This window comes from Carassius auratus, unplaced genomic scaffold (genome assembly GCF_003368295.1).
Source record: "Carassius auratus strain Wakin unplaced genomic scaffold, ASM336829v1 scaf_tig00217322, whole genome shotgun sequence".
In the NCBI taxonomy this organism is placed as follows: domain Eukaryota; kingdom Metazoa; phylum Chordata; class Actinopteri; order Cypriniformes; family Cyprinidae; genus Carassius; species Carassius auratus.
Window position 1 is genome coordinate 105,204 of NW_020529001.1, and position 22,297 is coordinate 127,500.

A 22,297-nucleotide genomic window follows, 5' to 3' on the forward strand; every position below is an offset into this window, starting at 1 on the left:
TGATTATGGCGGTTTCTGTTAGGCATGATCTGTGAGAATGACTTAAAGTGTTACTATAGTAGTCAAATATTGGTTTGGTGTTGCAATATTTGAGTGAATTGCAAATTTTTTTTTTTTGTTGTTGGCAGCAAAAAAAGGCAGCGGTGTCCTCCACACTAAAAGAGAGACATCAACAATCAGCATATGAATCTCAACAATGGTGATAATCAAAAGGTTTATGATGCAAAGCATGCTGGGTACCAGCACAGGATAAAACTCATCCATGACTCCCAGCATGCATTGCGGCATGAATAAATAATGATGCTGATTTGTTCACTTATTTTCTTGAATTCTTATGTGCTTATAATTTTGCTTTTGTCTTAAGTTTTAGTAGCATGTTTTGTGAAGTTCAGAACCTATCTGTTTATTTATTTTGTGGATTGTCACCATTGTTGTGATTCATACACTGATTATTGATGTTTCTGTCTAAATATCAGCACAGGTTTTTTTTTATGAGTGAAATTTTTTAACAGTTTTTCATAACTTAAGGCTCAGCAGTGTTTCTTATTTTGCTGTAGTGTCAATATTCAATAAGAGAAGGGACACGGGATTGGATCAGAAAGAATAGAGTGTTTGTTGTTGTCAGTCTATGAATAGCAATACCAGTTTTTTTTTCCCGCTATAACAGGTTCCAAAAATACATAGTTACAACATGTAAAAAAAAAAAAACATAGTTGTTTTAAAGTCACGTTCAAGAGCCCAACTAAAGTAAACTGATCTCCATCATGGTAGTGAAAAAAAACACCTAAACCTATTTAACTCTCAATTAGATCTTCTGTAGACATCTGACAGAAATAAAGTCAGTCTGGTTAGTAATGTGAATCTGGTGAAGCTGTTTTATGAGTTGTTTAATCAGATCTTGAGAGATTTTATGAATTATTTTATTTCAGTTGATTTCATCTAAGGCAGTGGCTCAAGTCAGTTGTATTCCTTGTTTTTCTCTTTCCTTTAGTAATTCTGTTTGTTAATAGCAGGTGTTCATCACTCATGCTCAATCATCAATTAATCACATAATTATCTCATTAACTTCACTAATTCAGTGTTACTCAAACACTCTGTAGTGTGCACACATTATTAAGTCTTCATTTAAAACTGAGGATTTTGTTGTGGGGTTTAAAGGGTTAAAAATTTAATATGAAGAAAAAACAGCATGAACATAATTTAACAGTAATAAACTGTAATTAATTTACAGGAAACAAACTGTAGAAAAACAGTATTTACTGGCACCCCTGCTGCCACCCCTGCTGTCAGTAAATAATTGTTTTTCTACAGTTTGTTGCCGTAAATTAATGGTTGCCAACAAAAAAAAGTGTTTTTCTACAGTTTGTTGCCGTTAAGTCAAGGAAAAACAGTAATATACTGTTAAATGTAAAAGTCAGTTTTACCAAATAAAAAATTTTTTTTTTTACTAAAATATTTGTGAACATCCATAGAAAAAAATGTATGCAAATTCATACACTGATAATGAGAGAAAATACTGAACTCAACTGTATTAATGTGTTTTCACAAGAGAGATCTGTTAATTTAATGCAGTTATGTTGTTCACCATTGTGCTGGAGAGTAGAGCCTGTGCTTCAGTCAATGATGTGACACAATTTCTGATTTTCTGCTGCGTTATATAAAGACGTTGATACAGTGGTGATCTCTGTGTTAAGTATTTCAGCACATACATGTGTGCTATAGCTGACAATTAACTGCAGTGATTTAAGTTAAAGTCATGAATTTAGTTTCTTTACTACTACACATTAAGTGTTTGCATTTTTATATTAAGAAACATTCCTTCTCAGTGGACTCAAATGGAATAAGTTCATAGTACTAACATCGTAGGAATGCTAGTTTTTAATCTCAAACTGTTTGAAGCAGTGGGAGTGGAGTTAATTTGCATGGTAGAATTTCCGGTAAAATACTGTAAAAAAAATAAAAATAAGAGTGGTAAATTAATGGTTGAAAGCTGTAAATTAACAGTATTTACTGGCACCCCTGCTGCCACCCCTGCTGTCAGTAAATAACTGTTTTTCTACAGTTTGTTGCCGTAAATTAATGGTTGCCAACAAAAAAAGTGTTTTTCTACAGTTTGTTGCCGTTAAGTCAAGGAAAAACAGTAATATACTGTTAAATGTAAAAGTCAGTTTTAGCAAATGAAAAAAAAAAAATTTAACTAAAATATTTGTGAACATCCATAGAAAAAAATTTATGCAAAGTCATACACTGATAATGAGAGAAAATACTGAACTCAACTGTATTAATGTGTTTTCACAAGAGAGATCTGTTAATTTAATGCAGTTATGTTGTTCACCATTGTGCTGGAGAGTAGAGGCTGTGCTTCAGTCAATGATGTGCCACAATTTCTGATTTTCTGCTGCGTTATATAAAGACGTTGATACAGTGGTGATCTCTGTGTTAAGTATTTCAGCACATACATGTGTGCTATAGCTGACAATTAACTGCAGTGATTTAAGTTAAAGTCATGCATTTAGTTTCTTTACTACTACACATTAAGTGTTTGCATTTTTATATTAAGAAACATTCCTTCTCAGTGGACTCAAATGGAATAAGTTCATAGTACTAACATCGTAGGAATGCTAGCTTTTAAACTCGAACTGTTTGAAGCAGTGGGAGTGGAGTTAATTTGCATGGTAGAATTTCCGGTAAAATACTTTAAAAAAAATAAAAATAAGAGTGGTAAATTAATGGTTGAAAGCTGAGTTACAAACAGCAATGCAAAATGTAATAGTAAAACATCAAGGGTCAAGAACACAACTAAAGCAAACACTGACCACTATAATGGTAACCAACAATTTACCCTTTGATTCTGTTTGTGAACTTTAGGTGTCTTCAATAACTCTGTTTTGGGGGCCTTAAGATACAGCCTTTTGAACATGATGCCTGTATCATATTTATGTAAGCAACAAAAATGTGAATTTGTAAAAAGGCTGATGTCATGTGCATGCATATAATGTTTCATGATCGCCAACTACTGGCCTTGCATGCATAACATAGTATTCTTTGGCATAATGTTTTTTGTTTGTTTGTTTTTTTGTCCAATGAAATCAATATTTTTTGTGTAAATTTTACTTTATTTTTTTCATTTTATTCTACTCATTTTGAATGGTTAATTATAATTAATTCTAATGTGTTAAATTTAATTAATAATATTGCTTGTAATCTGTTGTCACAATTTTATTGAGTAAATATAGAGAATCACTTTGTACAGTGCAGTGGGGACATTATTACTGATTATAATGACTTATACCATGTTTTTACATGTTGCGTTATGATTTAGTGGCACCCTCATTGGTTGTTCCCATTTTCCATGTGGGGTCTTGGAGTTTTGTACTCATTTGGGTTCTGTGGCATTCAAGATGTGGCTTGGCATGTCTACAGCATTGGGCCTTTTTTGGTGTACAGATCATGCTACAGCTCATTCTGTTTGGACTGTTGGTTTGGACATATTTGTGTTTTCACTCTCGATTATACATTTGCCTTTTTTTTTTGATTGCTGAATATACTGTAGTGTATACTGTCCATTTTAGACATTCTACTAACAGTAAGTAACTTTGCAACTACATGTCAACAAGCAGTAAGTAGAGTATTAGAAGAATGTCTGCTTAATATCTTCTAACACTTTCTTTGTCAATTTATTGTCAATTTATTCTAACACTAGACCTACCCCTTACAATAGCCCTTAACCTACCCTAACAGTCTACTTTGAAAGTTAGTAGATGCATAGATGGTAGTTGCAAATGAATGAGAATTAGTTGACATGTAGTTACAAAGTTACTTATAGTTAGTAGAATATCTAAAGTGGACTATCGAAATAAAAGTGACAAACTTTTTTTGTCTAGTTAAGTGTGATTATTATTATTTATTTATGCATTTAGCAGACGTTTTATCCAAAGCGACTTACAGTGCATTCAGGCTATCAATTTTTACATATCAAGTGTTCCCGGGGAATCGAACCCCCAACCTTGCGCTTGCTTGCTTGCTAGCGCAGTGCTCTACCAGTTGAGCTACAGGAACACTATAAATGTGACAAATGTCATAGTTTGGCACCTAGTAGGTTTTGCACTTCAAGTTTATTCTCCAAACTAAAGAATTACATACTTGAGCAGGACGATCCCTCCTTGTGCTCCAATCATGACATCTGTAAGATTATCATTGTTCATGTCCATCTGACCAAACAGAGATAGTCCAAACTGCTGCAGACCAGGCAGAACTGACCGCGCTGGGATCCGCTAAACACACACACACACACACACAAACACACACACACATATATATATATATATATATATATATAGAGAGAGAGAGAGAGAGAGAGAGAGAGAGATAGAGAGAGAGAGAGAGAGATAGAGAGAGAGAGAGAGATAGAGAGAGAGGGTGAGAGAAAGAGAGAGAGAGCATTCAGACTTAATCCAAAATTATACTTCAGTTTATATAAATATACAAGTGCATCTCAATAAATTAGAATGACAAGTAAAACAAATTAGAATGTCATGGAAAAGTTAATTTATTTCACATCACTTGTGTGTTAAATAAATTCAGTGCACACAGACTAAAGTAGTTTAAGTCTTAGTTTTTTTTAATTCTGATGTTTTTGGCTCACATTTAACAAAAACCCACCAATTCACTCTCTCAACAAATCAGAATATTAGAGTTGTCCAGAAGACAATCAATGAGACAATCAAACCTTCACAAGGAGGGTAAGCCACAAAAATTAATTTGCCAAAGAAGCTGGCTGTTCACAGAGTGCTGTATCCAAGCATGTTAACAGAAAGTTGAGTGGAAGGAAAAGGTGTGGAAGAAAAAAGATGGACAACAAACAAAGAGAAAAAACTGCAAGATCTGATTACTTTTCATCTCTTTTAGAAGACAAACAAACATAACCTAATGTATTTATTCAATACAGTGGCTAAATTAATGAAAAATAAAGCATCAACAAGACATTTCCCAACAGCACATCAATAATGACTTTATGAACTACTTTACTTCTAAAATCGATACTATTAGAGATAAAATTGAAACCATTCAGCCGTCAGCTACAGTATCACATCAGACAGTGCACTATAGACCCCCTGAGGAACAGTTCCACTCATTCTCTACTATAGGAGAGGAAGAATTGTATAAACTTGTTAAATCATCTAAACCAACAACATGTATGTTAGACCCTATACCATCTAAGCTCCTAAAACAGGTGCTTCCAGAAGTCATAGGTCCTCTTCTGACTATTATTAATTCCTCATTGTCATTATGTCCCCAAAACCTTCAAATTGGCTGTTATTAAGCCTCTCATCAAAAAACACAACTATACCCCAAAAAACTAGTTAATTATAGACCAATCTAAAATCTCCCTTTTCTGTCCAAGATACTAGAAAAGGTAGCATCCTCACAATTATATTCCTTCTTAGAGAAAAAAAAATTATATGTGAGGATTTCCAGTCAGGATTCAGACCGTATCATAGTACTGAGATAACTCTCCTATCATTTGATCGTGGTTGTATCTCTATTAGTGCTATTGGATCTTAGCTCTGCATTTTACACTATTGACCACAAAATTCTTTTGCATAGACTAGAAAACTTTGTTGGCATTAATGGCAGTGAATTAGCATGGTTTAAATCATATTATACGACTGCCATCTTCTCGTAGCAGTGAATGAAGAGGTATCATATCGATTACAAGTGCACTGTAAAACCCGACAAGTTAACTTAACTCAAACCGTTTGAGTAAACCGATATCCTTAAGTTATGTTAATTCAAACCGTTTGAGGAAACCGATTGCCTTAAACCGTTTAAGTTGAAAAAACTAACAGTTATGAGTACTCTGAACTTAATTCAGTTGAGTTCACTGAAAGAAGATATACATTGCAATTAAGTTATTAATTGAGTGATAATTGAGCTTTAGTGATGAACACCTGCTGTTAACAAACAGAATTAGAGAAGAAAAGAGAGAAAGGAACCACAGCTGACTTCATACACAGCCTCACTCAAACCTGACAAGTTATGTTAACTCAAACTATTTGAGAAAACCGATTGCCTTAAACCATTTAAGTTGAAAAAACTAACAGTTATGAGTACTCTGAACTTAATAACAACCTATACCTAGGTACAGGTTAACACCTGATGATATTTCTTCTGGGCTATTCAGTAACAACAAATGTGTTTTAGAAACACACGGTTATAACAGCCAGAGAAAAGACTAAGACAGAAATCAAGGGTCAAGAGCCCAACTAAAGCAGACACTGATCTCTAACATGGTTACTTCAAATGAAACAATAAATCAACATCTAAACCTTAGTTCATTCTCAATAAGATCTTCTGTAGACGTCTGACAGAAATAAAGTCAGTCTGGTTATTAATAAGTGGAGCTGGTGATGCTGTTTGTGGGTTGTTTAATCAGATCTTGAGAGATTTCATGTATTTTATTTCAGTTGATTTCATCTAAGGCTGTGTCTGAAGTCAGTTGTAGTAGTTCTTGTGTTTCTCTTTTCTTCAGTGATTCTGTTTGTTAACAGCAGCTGTTCATCACTAATTCTCAATCAATCAGCACTTAGTTAATCACTTAATTACTTGAATGCAACGTTTTAAAACTTACAGGGTTTAAATCAAGGCAATCTGTTTACTCAAACGGTTTGAGTTAAGTTAGGCTCAGTACTAGGGCCACTACTCTTCACGCTTTATATGTTACCCTTGGGAGATATCATCAGGAAACATGGTGTTAGCTTTCAGTGTTATGCTGATGACATTCAGCTCTATATTTCTTCACAGCCCAGTGAAAAATACCAATTTGAAAAACTAGAGAATGCATAGTTCGATATAAAATACTGGATATAAAATACTGGATGAAGAGTAATTTCTTACTGCTAAATTCTGAATAAAAAACAGGTGTTAATTATAGGACTTAATAACTTTGCATGTAATAACATAGAATGCTGTCTAAGACTTGATGACTGCTCTGTCAATTGTTCGTTATCAATTAGAGAACCTAGGTGTGTTATTTGATAGCAGTCTTTCTTTAGAAAGCCATGTTTCTAGCATTTATAAACTTAATTTTCCATCTCAAAAATATATCTAAATTACAACCTATGTAGTAATTTAATGTTAATCCATGTGTTTATGACCTTAAGGTAGATTATTGTAATGCTTTATTGGGTGGTTGTTCTGCACACTTAATAAACACTGGCTACCTATCAAATTTCACATTGATTTTAAAATATTAGTTTTGACTTTTAGAGCTTTAAATGGTCAGGCCCCACAATACATCACTGACTTGCTATGCACATACTCCCCAGGTCGTTCCCTTCGATCAGCAGGCCAAAGTCTTTTAATTGTCCCAAAGACTCAATGTAAAACCCAGGGAGATATGTCCTTTGAGGCCTTGCCTTTATTCCTCCGTGTGGCTGATTCTTTTGATTTCTTTAAAAGGCAACTCAAGACACCGTTATTTAAACAGGCTTTTAGTTGATTGGGCTTAAGTTTACTTTGGACTTTTTATTTGTTTTAATTTTATTTGTGTATTAATGTGGTTGTACCTTGTAAAGCACTTTGTGATTGAATCTGTGAAAAGCGCTCTATTAATTTACTTACTACTTACATACTTACTAAACAAACTACAGCTAGTCCAAAATGCAGCAGCAAGAGTTCTTACTAGAACCAGGAAGTATGACCATATTAGCCCGGTCCTGTCCACACTGCACTGGCTCCCTATCAAACATCGTATAGATTTTAAAATATTGCTTATTACTTATAAAGCCCTGAATGGTTTAGCACCTCAGTATTTGAATGAGCTCCTTTTACATTATACTCCTCTACGTCCGCTACGTTCTCAAAACTCAGGCAATTTGATAATACCTAGAATATCAAAATCAACTGCGGGCGGCAGATCCATTTCCTATTTGGTGCCTAAACTCTGGAATAACCTACCTAACATTGTTCGGGAGGCAGACACACTCGAAATTTAACAATCATGCTTATTTTTAAACACAGTGTCTGGAAATTACCTTGAAATAACATGAGTCTAAATCTAATGCATCCTGAGAGTGTTGATTTGGTCCAGAAACTATAAATGGTGCCTAAATGAACTTTTAATGGTGTTGAAAATATGTCAACTGACCACTTTTGAACTAGCTTTTAACCTTGTAAGGAGGTTCTTTGAATGTCTAAATCGGACGTACAGAACATGTAAAAAAAAAAAGACGTCATAAAAACGTTCATTCTGGCTCCTCGGTGGAAGTCTTTTCAATGTCTGTAAAGACATAAAAAGACGTCCACTGGGACATAACTTTGTCCAGTGGGTATTGTCTTCTGTAGAACTGCTTTACAGCTGAGTCACAACTTGCAACATAGACACTGGTATTAAACTGAATTGACTCAACACTTCACTGACTCTAAATAATGACATCGCTGCCTTCTGTAGAACTGCTTATAGCTGAAAGGATTTCATTTCAAATGTATGAATTTTACACTGTTAATGATCTGAACTGAACATACTCTGAACCGACTTGATCTGAAAAAATATACAATTGTCTTTTTAGAGCTGCTCTACAGCAGAATCTGAACTTTCACCATAGCTTCCATAACTGCTTTTTTTCCTGTTTATCTCTGTCAGGCTGCTTTGACACAATCTATATTGTAAAAGGTTCTATTCAAATGAAGGTGACTTAACTTGATGAATGCACTAAGAATTCACATCAGAACTGAAGTATACTTTGGGCTTTAAATTAACAGGTGTGCCTGAGTCACACTTATCATCTCTAGTCCTCAGGGTGGTTATTAATTGTTATTTACGACCGTTAGTGGAAAATAGTCTTAAGCAATAAACTGTGAACTTTCAGCTTGTCTGGGTTTCTGGGTTAAACGTGAGCACAAACACAATGTTTGGGATTGATGGAAGCACAGCAAACTCTCACCTGAGGAATGTATTCAGGGTTTATGCCATGCGTCCCATCACCCAGGTAGATGTAGACGACTCCTTCATCCTCCAGCGGTGCCCCGACTGCCACATCTGACAGACTGTCTCCATTCAGGTCCTTTAGTGAAGCCACGGATGCAGCAAATCTACCTGTGCTTGACTGGCTCACATTCAGTGTCTTCTGAAAATAGTTCTGAAAAAGAGAACAGCATATTTCTTCATCAGCACATGATCAGCACCAGAACAATTTCCACAACTTTCATGTCATAGGAATCCATTACAACAGCAATCCCAATGGAGTAACACAATGGTGACAACTAGCAGCCTTCCAGTTACAGGCAGAAGCTTGTTCATGAAGATCGCAATAATAGTCATGAATCTGTGCGTACCTGTTCTGATAAAGTGTAGACGTACAGCCTCCCTTCAGCCTTCGGTTGAGACTGGTAAAATAATGGAGCTCCGACCAGCAGGAAATCTGAGTCTCCATCAGAGTCCACATCCAACACACTCAGAGACGCTCCGAAATATGAGCCAATCTGATGCCGGAAATCAATTAAAATGAAGAGAAACTGCATTCTAGCACATGCTTTTATAGCCTGATTTTTATAGAAGAAATATGAAAACATGTTCTTGTGCTTCATAAACATAACGTCACATTATACTGGTTAAAAACTGAAGATGTTTTTTTAGAAGTAAAATTAGGAGTAAAAATTGTTTGTTTGTGTCTCTGGTGAAATACTGTCTGTGTGTGTATGTGTGTGTGTGTGTGTGTGCACTGTAAAAATGTATTCTCTATATTTACTCAATAAAATTGTGTCAAAATATTACAAGCAATATTATTAATTACATTTAACACATTTTAATTAATTAGAAATAATCATGCAAAATGAGTAGAGTAACATGAAACAATTAAGTAAAATTTACACAAAAATTTTGATTTCATTGGACAAAAAAAAAAAAAACACTATGCTAAAGAATACTATGTTATGCATGCCAGGCCAGTAGTTGGCGATCATGAAACACCCTTCAAAAACATTATATGCATGCACATGACATCAGCTTTTTTAAAGGCATCATGTTCAAAAGGTTGTAATGCCCCCAAAACAGTTATTGAAGACACCTAAAGTTCACAAACAGAATCACTGTAGAAAAAATAATTAATTTCCTCACCATTGTAGTGGTCAGTGTTTGCTTTAGTTGGACTCTCGACCCTTACAGTTTTAAACCTTTTTTTTGGTTGCTAGTTGTGATACAGCAGCTAGACAAGCCAAGAAGAAAATGAGATCAGGTGGTGTTATTTGTTTTTGCATCATCATTTGATCTGGGTTTCTGAGTTGGGTGTGTCTTATCAATGACAGACGCCTCTGGTTGTACAATATAAGCTTAGGTGTTTTCAGCATTATCTGAGAAATTCAGTATTACACTGCATTCTGGGTGCCACCAATCAAAACTAATTTATGGCTCCCATCATGCTTTGCGGCATGAATAAATTATGAGCAACAATTCTATAGTAGCTTGTTTTGTGTTTCTTACAGTTCGTCTGAATATGCTGTTTGTCACCATTCTTGAGATTCATACGCTGGTTCTTGATGTGACTGTGTGTCAAAAGAAAGTTCTCCTCTCTCAGTCAGAATTCTTAAACTCTATATTACACTGAAAACTCGAGGCCTTTTATTACTGAATCACAGCACTGCTATAATGAATATTAATGTAACTCAGAGATCAGACTCTGAAAGAGTTCAGATATCCAGATAAAACAAAGATTATATAAAAGCATAACCAACACTACCTGATCATCTTTTTTTTTTCTTAGCTTGTCTAGCTGTTACAACTGAGTTACAACAGCAATGCAAAACATAATATTAAAACATCAAGGGTCAAGAACACAACTAAAGCAAACACTGACCACTATAATGGTAACCAATAGTTTACCCTTTGATTCTGTTTGTGAACTTTAGGTGTCTTTAATAACTCTGTTTTGGGGGCCTTAAGACAGCCTTTTGAACATGATGCCTGTATCATATTTATGTAAGCAATAAAAAAGTGAATTTGTAAAGCTGATGTCATGATCGCCAACTACACTGTAAAAAGTGATTCTCTACACTGTAAAAAGTGTTTCCCTATATTTATTCAGTAAAATTGTGTCAAAATTTTACAAGCAATATTATTAATTAAATTTAAAACATTTTAATTAAGTAGAAATAATCATAAAAAATTAGTAGAATAACATGAAAAAATTAAGTAAAATGTACATAAAAATATTGATTTAATTGGACAAAAAACAAACAAACAAAAAAACACTATGCTAAAGAATACTATGTTATGCATGCCAGGCCAGTAGTTGGCGATCATGAAAGATTATATGCATGCACATGACGTCAGCCTTTTTACAAATTCACATTTTTGTTGCTTACATAGATATGATACAGGCATCATGTTCAAAAGGCTGTGTCTTAAGGCCCCCCAAACAGAGTTATTGAAGACACCTAATGTTCACGAACAGAATCAAAGGGTAAATTATTGGTTACCATTACAGTGGTCAGTGTTTGCTTTAGTTGTGTTCTTGACCCTTGATGTTTTAACATTACATTTTGCATTGCTGTTATAACTCAGTTATAACAGCTAGATAAACAAAGAATAAAGATGATCAGGTAGTGTTGGTCATGCTACTACATAATCTTTGTTTTTCCTGAATATCTGAACTCATTCAGAGTCTCATCTCTGAGACAAGATAACATTCATTATGGCAGCCCTGTGATTCAGCAAAAAAAGTGGAATTTTCAGTGTAAACCAGAGTTTGAGAATTGTGTTTAAAACAGAGAAAGGGGAACTTTCTTTTGACACACAGTCACATCAAGAACCAGCGTATGAATCTCAAGAATGGTGACAAACAGCATATTCAGACGAACTGTAAGAATCACAAAACAAGCTACTATAGAATTGTTGCTCATTATTTATTCATGCCGCAAAGCATGATGGGAGCCATAAAATGAGTTTTGATTGGTGGCACCCAGAATGCAGTGTAACATGCTTTTTGATGGTCACCATTGTTGAGGTTCTCAGGTTGTTTCTTGATGTCTGTGTGTCTAAATGAAAAAAACTTTTTTTTTTTTTTTTTAACAAGGTTTAGATCAGAGGTGCTTCTAAGAATTTCTCAGATAATGCTGAAAACACCTAAGCTTATATTGTACAACCAGAGGCGTCTGTCATTGATAAGACACACCCAACTCAGAAACCCAGATCAAATGATGATGCAAAAACAAATAACACCACCTGATCTCATTTTCTTCTTGGCTTGTCTAGCTGCTGTATCACAACTAGCAACCAAAAAATGATCAGAGGTGCTTCTAAGAATTTCTCTGATAATGCTGATAACACCAGAGCTTATATTGTTCAATCACAGGACACATGTTATTGATAAGACAGACCCAACTCAGACCAAATGATGATGTAAAAACAAATAAGACCACCTGGTCGCATTTCCTTCTTGGCTTATCTAGCTGCTGTATCACAACTAGCAACCAAATAAAAGCTATTCAAAATTTTAAGGGTCAAGAGTCCAACTAAAGCAAACACTGACCACTACAATGGTAAGCAAATTATTATTATTATTATTTCATTCAGTGATTCGGTTTGTGAACTTTAGGTGTCTTCAATAACTGTTTTGGGGGCATTACAACCTTTTGAACATGATGCCTTTATCATATTTATGTAAGCAACACAAATGTGAATTTCTAAAAAGGCTGATGTCATGTGCATGCATATAATGTTTCATGATCGCCAACTACTGGCCTGGCATGCATAACATAGTATTCTTTAGCATAGGGTTTTTTTGTTTGTTTGATTTTTGTCCAATGAAATCAATATTTTTGTGTAAATTTTACTAAATTTTTTCATGCTATTCTACTAATTTTTAATGATTATTTCTACTTAATTAAAATGTGTTACATTTAATTAATAATATTGCTTGTAAAGTTTTGACACAATTTTATTGAATAAATATAGATAATCAGTTTTAACAGTGTGTGTTTTGTGTCTGTAGTGCAGATTTTTTTTACGAAATCGCCCTGAAGAGTTCGTTCAAGAGGATGAAAATGTAACTGCGGCTGAAGACTCTCCTCTGATGAACGTGAATACTAAAGAAAACGGAGTCGGTGAGAACGACAGCACAGAGAAAGAGAACGGAGTGAAGGAGACGAGTTCCAGTCCTGATCTTCCAAACACAGACCAATAAAATATTACTTTATTACACAACAACAAAAGTAAAGATGTTTGCTTTGATGGAACTGAAAATTGTATTTTAACGGTATAGTTGAATAAAGATTTAATGATTTAAGGTGTGTGTTTTTGAAGGGTCTGATGGTTTGGGAGCCCCTGATCTCACTGGTGGAGAGAGATAATGTTGTGTCTGAGGGTTTTTCACTGACTTGTTCTCCATTGATGTTGCTCATCACTGTCCATGTGCTTTTATTCTTGGTGAAGAGGGTCACCAGACCCCTGTGTTCGGCCCGTGGTGCTCCAGAGAACAGAAGAGAGACGCCGCGTCTCATTCCCAGCACAGTAGAGTAACCTGAACACCATCAGCATCATTAAAACACACACACACACTCTTTACATCACACATCACACAAGAACAAACAAGAACCCCAACATACCCATGTACGAGTCTTTATTTACAGCCGGATCAATGATCTCTGTCTGTCTGAATTCAGATCCTGATCCTGTCACTTCATACAGAGCTCCACACCAGTCATTCACTCCGACCGAACCCACGATCACAGAGTCCTGAAACAAACACTGCAGTCTCAGCACTGACATATTACACACAATAACGGGGAATGATAAAAAAAAAAAAAAAAACTCTTCCTGCCAGCTGAGAGACAGTCACTAACAGGCATTTCTTAATCAGGGCGAACTGTATATGACAAACCGCTTTGATTTGAACTCTCTCTCACAACAGACACGGAAGAGAAGACAATGCTGAATAAAGTGGTAGTTTTTGCTATTTTTGGACTAAAATGTATATTCGATGCTTTAACAAATTCTAACGGACCCTCTGATGTCACATTGACTACTTTGATGATGTTTTTCTTCTCTTTCTGGACATGGACAGTAGACCGTACACAGCTTCAATGGAGGGACTGAGAGCTCTCGGACTAAATCTAAAATATCTTAAACTGTGTTCAGAAGATGTACAGAGGTCTCACGGGTTTGAAACAACATGAGGGTGAGTTATTAATGACATTTTTTTATTATTGGGTGTCAAGGCTGATAAAAAAGGACTATACTGAAACCAGGAGATGAAATGGGTTTTCAGGCAAATTACACTCACTCAGTAGATGATCATTTCCATGTTACAGCTAGACATTGTTTTTAAAATGAAAAGGATTTAGTAAATTCTGATTTTAATTCAGCGTGTGTGTTTAAAGGTACAAAATTGGACTCTTAAGGTACAAGGTCCAAGGGTACAAAAGCTTTACCCTTGAGGGTACAGCCCCAGTGACAAGTTATTGTACCCCTAAAGGTACAATTATGTCCTTTATTTTCTGAGAAAAGTGTATCATCAAAAGTGTAGATGATGATAACTTCAAACTCTTTGCAATTATTTCTCTGAGAAACTCCTTTCTGATATTGCTCCACTATTTACCGCTGCAGCATTGGAGGAATTGGTGATCCTCTGCCCATCTTGACTTCTGAGAGACACTGCCACTCTGAGAGGCTCTTTTTATACCCAATCATGTTTCAATATTTGGCATGAAATTTCAAAAATGTCTCACTTTCAACATTTGACATGCTATCTATATTCTATTGTGAATAAAATATAAGTTTAATAGATTTGTAAATTATTCTATTATTTTTTTTTTTACTCACAATTTGTACAGTACAGTTTACAACTTTTTTGGAAACGGGTTTTGTATATATATATATATATATATATATATATATATATATATATATATATATATATATATATATATATATATATATATATATACACTGGTAGATGTAAACATGTTACAATGGTAGACATTTTAAACAGACTGTGATCACAATTATGAATATGGGATACTGATATAAATGTATTTTATATTTTATAAGGTTCACTTGCTTGCAAGTTCAAAGCAAGACACAACATAACGCATTGTGACAGCCACATATCAGATAAAAGCGGATAAAAGAAAACAGTTAATAAATGACTTTCAGGTTATTTGTTACTAAAGTGCACATTAAAAACATTAAATACAGCAGCTCGAACGTGTGTGAGATATGCTAGAATGGACCTCATGACTTCTCAAGCATCATGCATGCACTTTTGAGTGTCAGTATTTCCATAATGGTGGTTGGCAAACATATTGGAAGGTGCATACTGTCGTCTACTGAACAACATAAAATAAGGATAGCAGATATCCAGATATTTTTTTTATGTTTAGCACCAAATAAACTGGATCTGTGGTGCTCTGGTTTTACTTCAGGTCCCAGATTTTACACCAAGTAGCGACACTATTTTCATAGGGCTTAAGAAGACTTTGCAGCAATCAGACGAACCATTTTTAATTTGGTTTAACAAATCAATGTTTAATTTGATTAACAAATGATTACAGACCCCTCTAAACATACTAGGTGCCAGGATGTCTTCGACTGACCCCTGGTTACCATGGCAACCATGACACCTCAGCCAGACCACGTGACTTTTACGACCTATAAGTATGTGGAGAGAATCTTCCTTCTACTCAGTTCTCTCTGAAACATACTGATATAAAAATGCACTCTTCTCTAATTAATTCATAGAAAAACCTTTCTTTGAATGAACACACATATACTTCAGGTCATTGTGTATGTTGTTACTGTTCTTGTATACTGTCTTTTTGTCTTGTAAACTGTTTTATGCATGCTTATGATAGAACCACTTGTTAATGTAATTTACCTATATGTAATCGTACCATGTTTACATTTAAACTTAAGCATTTAGCAGACGCTTTTATCCAAAGCAACTTACAGTGCATTCACACTATCAATTTTTACCTATCATGTGTTCCCAGGGAATCGAACACCCAACCTTGCTCTTGAAATGGCAATGCTCTACCAATTGAGCTACAGGAACACAATGCACAAATAATGTTTAGTATCTGTGAATTCGTCTTCTGATGATCTAAATGATAGTGTATATTAAATGTTGGTACATAGGTAATATACAGTATTAGTGTTCTAAGAATCTTTAAGATTCTTCTCTTGAACCCCCACTTGAGTTCAATTTTGCAAATTTCCATTATTTCACACAAAGGGTTGTAAAACTCATCATTAGTTCCAACCTCCCGCTTGGAATTTTAACCTTTCTCATTGGACAAGCCCATCCTGAGAGGCGTAAACCTTCTCAGACCTCAAAGCCCTCACCTCAGTGACCCGCCTTCAGTCTGCATTTCTTTTAGATCATAAGGGGATGAGGAGGATGAGCTAGAACTCTCTTTAATGACTAAGTCTGTGCCAGACCTCATGCCTCGACTTTCCATTCACCAAAGATCCTAGGATCTCAGCTGATGTCTCTTTTAGCTCTTGTCACTTTCCATTTGGAAGAAACTCCTAATCACCACCGAGTCAGGACACCTTTGGAATTCATCAGTCTTCAAAACCGGAAGAACATGATTGCGACTCCTACAGCACCGAACCTCCAAACCATCATGATTTGCATCCAGATGCTCATTCGAAGCCAAGGAAATGCAAGAGTCATACATTTAAATAAATGAAACAGAGGTTTAGTATAAGCTATAGACCCCGTTATTAACTCTGATGGTTTTACTCAGGTGGTTAACTGACTCTTTTCATAGCTTCATTCTCTGGTTTTCCTGATGGTATCATCCATCAAATCTCATTTTTCCCTTTCCCCTGTATGAGTGATTTTATGTATGTATGTTTTGTTTTAGTTTTTTGACTAGTTTGCATTACTTTTTAGTTAATAAAATTCTGGCTTACAAATCAATGTCCCTTTACAATTCTGATTTTGTTACATGCTCTGGTGCATTAATACTGTATGAAAGTGTTTTCTGTGGCCACGGAAATATCCTTTCTTAGAGTTAATATAAAACTGAGCTAAGGGTTCACTGGATGAACAGATTAGTTGATGGCAATTTAATTCTGCTACAGTTACTACTGGCAGCACATATAAATAATTGTAATTAATCATAATTAATTGTAATTATTTATATAGATTTCCTTTTTGAGCTTAAATTCACTACAAGTGCACAAACTGCATGAACTTGTTTTATGGAATGAAACTTATTGTTCCTTATAAAAAATTTAAATAATTATTTGTTACTTTATGTCATTCTTATCTCTCACCTGCTGGTAGACGACACTGAATCCACTCTGTGATAACTCTTTCTGTCTGTCTCTGCCTTGAGCATCCTTTGACCCTGAAACACAGAAGGAAAACTCTTACAATCATCTGTGGGTTCTTCAACTGCTACTTCTGTTTAAAACTTCTATTTATGGTCCATTTTCTGTACATGTACATTTTACCTTCAATATTGTAGATCTTTTTTTGCAGGTTGTCAAGAAGTCCTTCGAGTCCACTGTAGTCTTTAATGTAGAAGGTGTTGTTCTGTTTTGGTTCTGATGCCAGCTGAGTGAGTCCAGTTAAATCAACGTTTCCAACCTGAAAAACAGTAGTCATTACATCTGACTGTGAAAAAACACTTTTAATAAAAATGTGAACTCAAAAAAGCATGATATCTGAAATATTTATTAAAATAAATGACAAACTGAAATCTTTGTTTTCCTCTGTGCACTTGATGACATGTAAAAAGTGTTTTCCACTCAATGATGTGACATACAGGATAGTAATCTAATCTGTGATTAAATACAACATGTTGTATATCTCACTTAAAGCTGAAGTGTGTCCTTTCTGTATTAATATATATATATATATATATATATATATATATATATATATATATATATATATATATATATATATATATATATATATATATACACACATATTTTTTTTAATAAAATGATTATATATTTACTATTTTTAGAAAATTGCACAAATAAAGACTGTTTCCAGACAAGCTTTTTGAACATTCTACTCATCTGTCATTGGACGGTCAAACAGATAGTCCCACCCTAAACTCATGTGATTGGTTGAGTCAGAAATCTCTCCAACTGCTCTAACCAGATGAATGTTGTGAAAGTTTCTCAGAGTCACAGTGTCTGTTAACAATTCAAACTACCAATGGCTGACTTACAGTAGTACAGTAGTACAGAACACACTCTGTAAAAAGCTGAAAAGAGACATAAAAGGACAAAGAAACACACCCCGATGATGTAACGGAGGATATTCTGCTCATCACATTTCTTGAGGACATTATCATCATCGTTATCACTGGGGTCTCCATCTGTGATGATCACCAGAGCTTTCTGAGCATTGGGATCGGCTCCAGACGACACTCTATTCAGCAGATTCTTTCTGATGACATAATAAATCATAAATCATAACATATGAACAGATTTCAGCCTCAGTGTCAATTTGCTTCGGTTGTTTCTAGGAGATTACGTTCACACTTCACAATTTCATATAATCTGACTGATAAAATCAGAAGTATATGTGGCATGCCATCTGAGCTCAGAATTCAGCCTGAACCCAGAGAACTCCCCCAGCCCCCAGGACCACTGCTCCCTACACGCAGAGTACACAATTTTTGTAGCACACCAACTCCCAGGGGGCACCATCCCAATTGCTCCAAAAAAAAAGGCATATGTGGATATGCATCACAACAACGGTGACAATCAAAAAAATATATTTTTTTGTAAAAAAATTAAATTCTACAACATTTCTATCCAAGAAAATAAATAAAGCTGCAACAAAACACTAATATCTTATTTTGCTATAATATTGTCACCATTAGCAGCATGATGCAAACACCTGAGCTCCATGCTCTCTGCCACAATAACAGTGCTTTATAACACACAGTTACAACAGCCAGAGACCAGCTAACACAAGAAGTATGAGGACCAAGATCCCAACTAAACCAAACACTGATCACTACAATGGTGATATCAAATATCAACATTTAAACCTCTGTTAATTCTCAATAAGAGCTTCTCTAGATGTCTGACATAAATAAAGTCAATCTAATGAGTGAAGCTGATGAAGCTGTTTGTGGAGATGTTTGATCCTCCTCTGTCTTAATTCAACCCCAAATTAAGATCCCAACTAAAGCAAACACTGACCACTATAATGGTGACACACAAATTGTGATTTTTCTCGTTTGGTGATTATGCTTGTTAACATCAGGTGTCTTCAATAATGGTCAATCATAACTCAATTAACTTCTTAATTATCTCATTAACTTCAACTCTTATAGGCTGTTGTCTCCATTCACTTTCTTCACTTTTCTCCACCAGAATAATCAGAAAGGCTAAAAAAAATCATAGGGGACCACTCTCACCCTGCTCATCATGTCTTTAATCTCCTCCCATCAGGAAGAAGATATAGGAGTATCAAGACTTCTACATCACGTTTCAGAGACAGCACTTACCCTCTGGCTATCAGACATCTGAACCTGCACTGACTGCTAGCAGCACTTTATTAACGGTTGCTGGGTATTGTTGGTGAACATTGTCTGTTTTTTGTCTTGATGTTTGTCTTTTGGGTTATTTACGTATGAGAGTTGTACCAAGACAAATTCCTATCAACTTGTTGACGTGGCAATACATTTATTGAATTTAATTGAATTGAACTCTGCTTCAGTGTTACTTTTAACACTGTCCACACTCAGAGTGTTAATTTAACAATGGGGATTTTGCTGTGATCCATTGTTACTAAGGACGTAGCATCTGATCACTTCTGTATTTTCTTTGATATACTGATCTCTGCTACCACTGAATCTAGATAGGTCTCTGTCAGAAGGAGATGTATAAATGAGAACACAAGTGTACTATTTACGGAGGCTATATCTTTAACACCAAGCATTTCTGCAGACTCTTCTTTTCTTACACCGCTCTTGTTTAGCCTGTATATGATCCCACTAAGTCAAATAATGAGAAAGAACCAAATTGCCTATCACAGCTATGCTGATGATACCCAGATTTACCTAGCCTTATCTCCAAATGACTACAGCCCCATTGACTCCCTCTGCCAATGCATTGATGAAATTAATAGTTGGATGTGTCAGAACTATCTTCAGTTAAACAAGGAAAAAACTGAAGTCATTGCATTTGGAAACAAAGATGAAGTGTTCAAGGTGAATGCATACCTTAAATCTAGGGGTCATACAACTAAAAATCAAGTCAGGAATCTTGGTGTGATTCTGGAGACAGACCTTAGTTTCAGTAGTCATGTCAAAGCAGTAACTAAATCAGCATACTATCATTTAAAAAACATTGCAGAGATTAGATGTTTTGTTTCCAGTCAAGACTTGGAGAAACTTTTTCATGCCTTTATCACCAGCAGGGTGGACTATTGTAATGGGCTCCTCACTGGCCTTCCCAAAAAGACCATTAGACAGCTGCAGCTCATCCAGAACACTACTGCCAGGATTCTGACTAGAACCAGAAAATCTGAGCATATCACACCAGTCCTCAGGTTCTTACACTGGCTTTCAGTCACATTTAGGATTGATTTTAAAGTACTTTTACTCGTATATAAGTCACTAAATGACCTAGGACCGAAATATATTGCAGATATATTCATTGAATATAAACCTAACAGAGCACTCAGATCATTAGGATCAAGTCAGTTAGAAATACTAAAGGTTCACACAAAACAAGGGGAGTCCTCCTTTAGTTACTATGCCGCCCGCAGTTGGAATCAGCTTCCAGAAGAGATCAGATGTGCTAAAACACTAGTCACATTTAAATCTAGACTCAAAACCCATCTGTTTAGCTGTGCATTTATTGAATGAGCACTGTGCAATGTCCAAACTAATTTTTTTTTTTATGTAAAATCATTTTCTGTTTTAAATTCATTTTAAATAAGTAAATATTTTAATAATTTTAAAAGTTTTAAAATTGCTTGTTTTATTCTTGTTATTATTTTTCTTCATTATTATTTTACTTTCTTTTATGTAAAGCACTTTGAAATACCATTGTGTACGAAATGTGCTAATGCAAAAGTAAATGCACAAGCACACCTTTTAAATGTTTTATATTTATTAAAATAAACTGTAAATCATTTGTTAAATGTAAAAATTTAGCCGGTGCATCACAAAAAAAATCATAATCCTGTGAAACTTTTGTGGCTGTTGGTATTTTTTGGGGGCGGCAGTGCCTCAGTGGTTTATGTAGGTTGTCTACAAACTGGAACGTTGGTGGTTCAATCCCCGGCTCCACCTGACCAAGTGTGGAGGTGTCCTTGAGCAAGATACCTAACCCCAGCTGCTCCCGACGAGCTGGACGTGCCTTGAATGCCAGACACCGCAGTCAGTGTATGAATGGGTGAATGTGAGGCAAATTGCAAAGCGCTTTGCATGGCCTTGTGGTCTGTTGAAAGCGCTATATAAATGCAGTCCATTTACCATATTAATAACATGTTTTAATGTCAGAAATAAATTCCAACATCACCAACGCATCTTATATTCTCTCTGACTTACTTTACGAAATTTAAAGTGAAAATGACATGACATACAGCCAAGTATGATGACCCATACTCAGAATTCGTGCTCTTCATTTAACCCATCCAAAGTGCGCACGCACGCACGCACGCACACACACACACGTAGCAGTGAGCATAATTTATGCTGCGGCATCCAGGAAGCAGTTGGGGCTTCTGTGCCTTGCTCAAGGGCACCTTAGTCGTGTTATTGAGAGTGGAGATAGCACTGTACATACACTCCCCCCACCCTGCCGGCCCGAGACTCTAATTCACAACTCTTCGATTGCGAGTCAGACTCTCTAACCATTAGGCCACGACTTCCCCTTCAAAATTAGCCATGGTTTTAATGGGAATAACACCAAAAATCATCGTTCTGGTAGCCATGGTAACTGCAAATTAACCATGGTTTTCTTATTTCGAATAATAATTTACAAATAAGTATTAAGATCTTTTTTATTTGGTTATTTAAAAAAGACCTTTAAAATTACTTAAAATGCATTGTAAAAAACTATGAGGCAATAAAGATTGGTTAAGAACACTGTTAAAATACATAATGTAGGCTAAGACAAAATAACCCATTGATGTAAATTACGTGTTATTACAAATACCTGAAAGAAAGCCAAAGGCCATGTAACTGCTGCTACACTTACAGGACGACCAGATCCTTCTTTAGGCTATTAGACAAACATTTCATTCAAATATTCACTTCATCTTTCATTTTTGGACAGCTTTTTGCTATAGATGAAATAGTCATTATA

At 35.3% G+C, this 22,297-nt stretch overlaps 1 protein-coding gene across 1 annotated transcript in view; it reads right to left on the bottom strand.

The window, feature by feature from the left end:
• The window catches only part of LOC113100656 (integrin alpha-L-like), a 49,235-nt gene that overhangs the window by 23,682 nt on the left and 3,256 nt on the right, over positions 1–22,297 (bottom strand). The window contains exons 8-15 of the mRNA XM_026265278.1: positions 18,263–18,413; positions 17,462–17,597; positions 17,282–17,355; positions 13,603–13,744; positions 13,375–13,517; positions 9,337–9,483; positions 8,946–9,140; positions 4,144–4,274 (exon numbers count right to left, since the gene is read on the bottom strand). Of these exons, the coding sequence (XP_026121063.1) occupies positions 4,144–4,274; positions 8,946–9,140; positions 9,337–9,483; positions 13,375–13,517; positions 13,603–13,744; positions 17,282–17,355; positions 17,462–17,597; positions 18,263–18,413 (1,119 nt within the window). The remainder of the gene's footprint in view (positions 1–4,143; positions 4,275–8,945; positions 9,141–9,336; positions 9,484–13,374; positions 13,518–13,602; positions 13,745–17,281; positions 17,356–17,461; positions 17,598–18,262; positions 18,414–22,297) is intronic.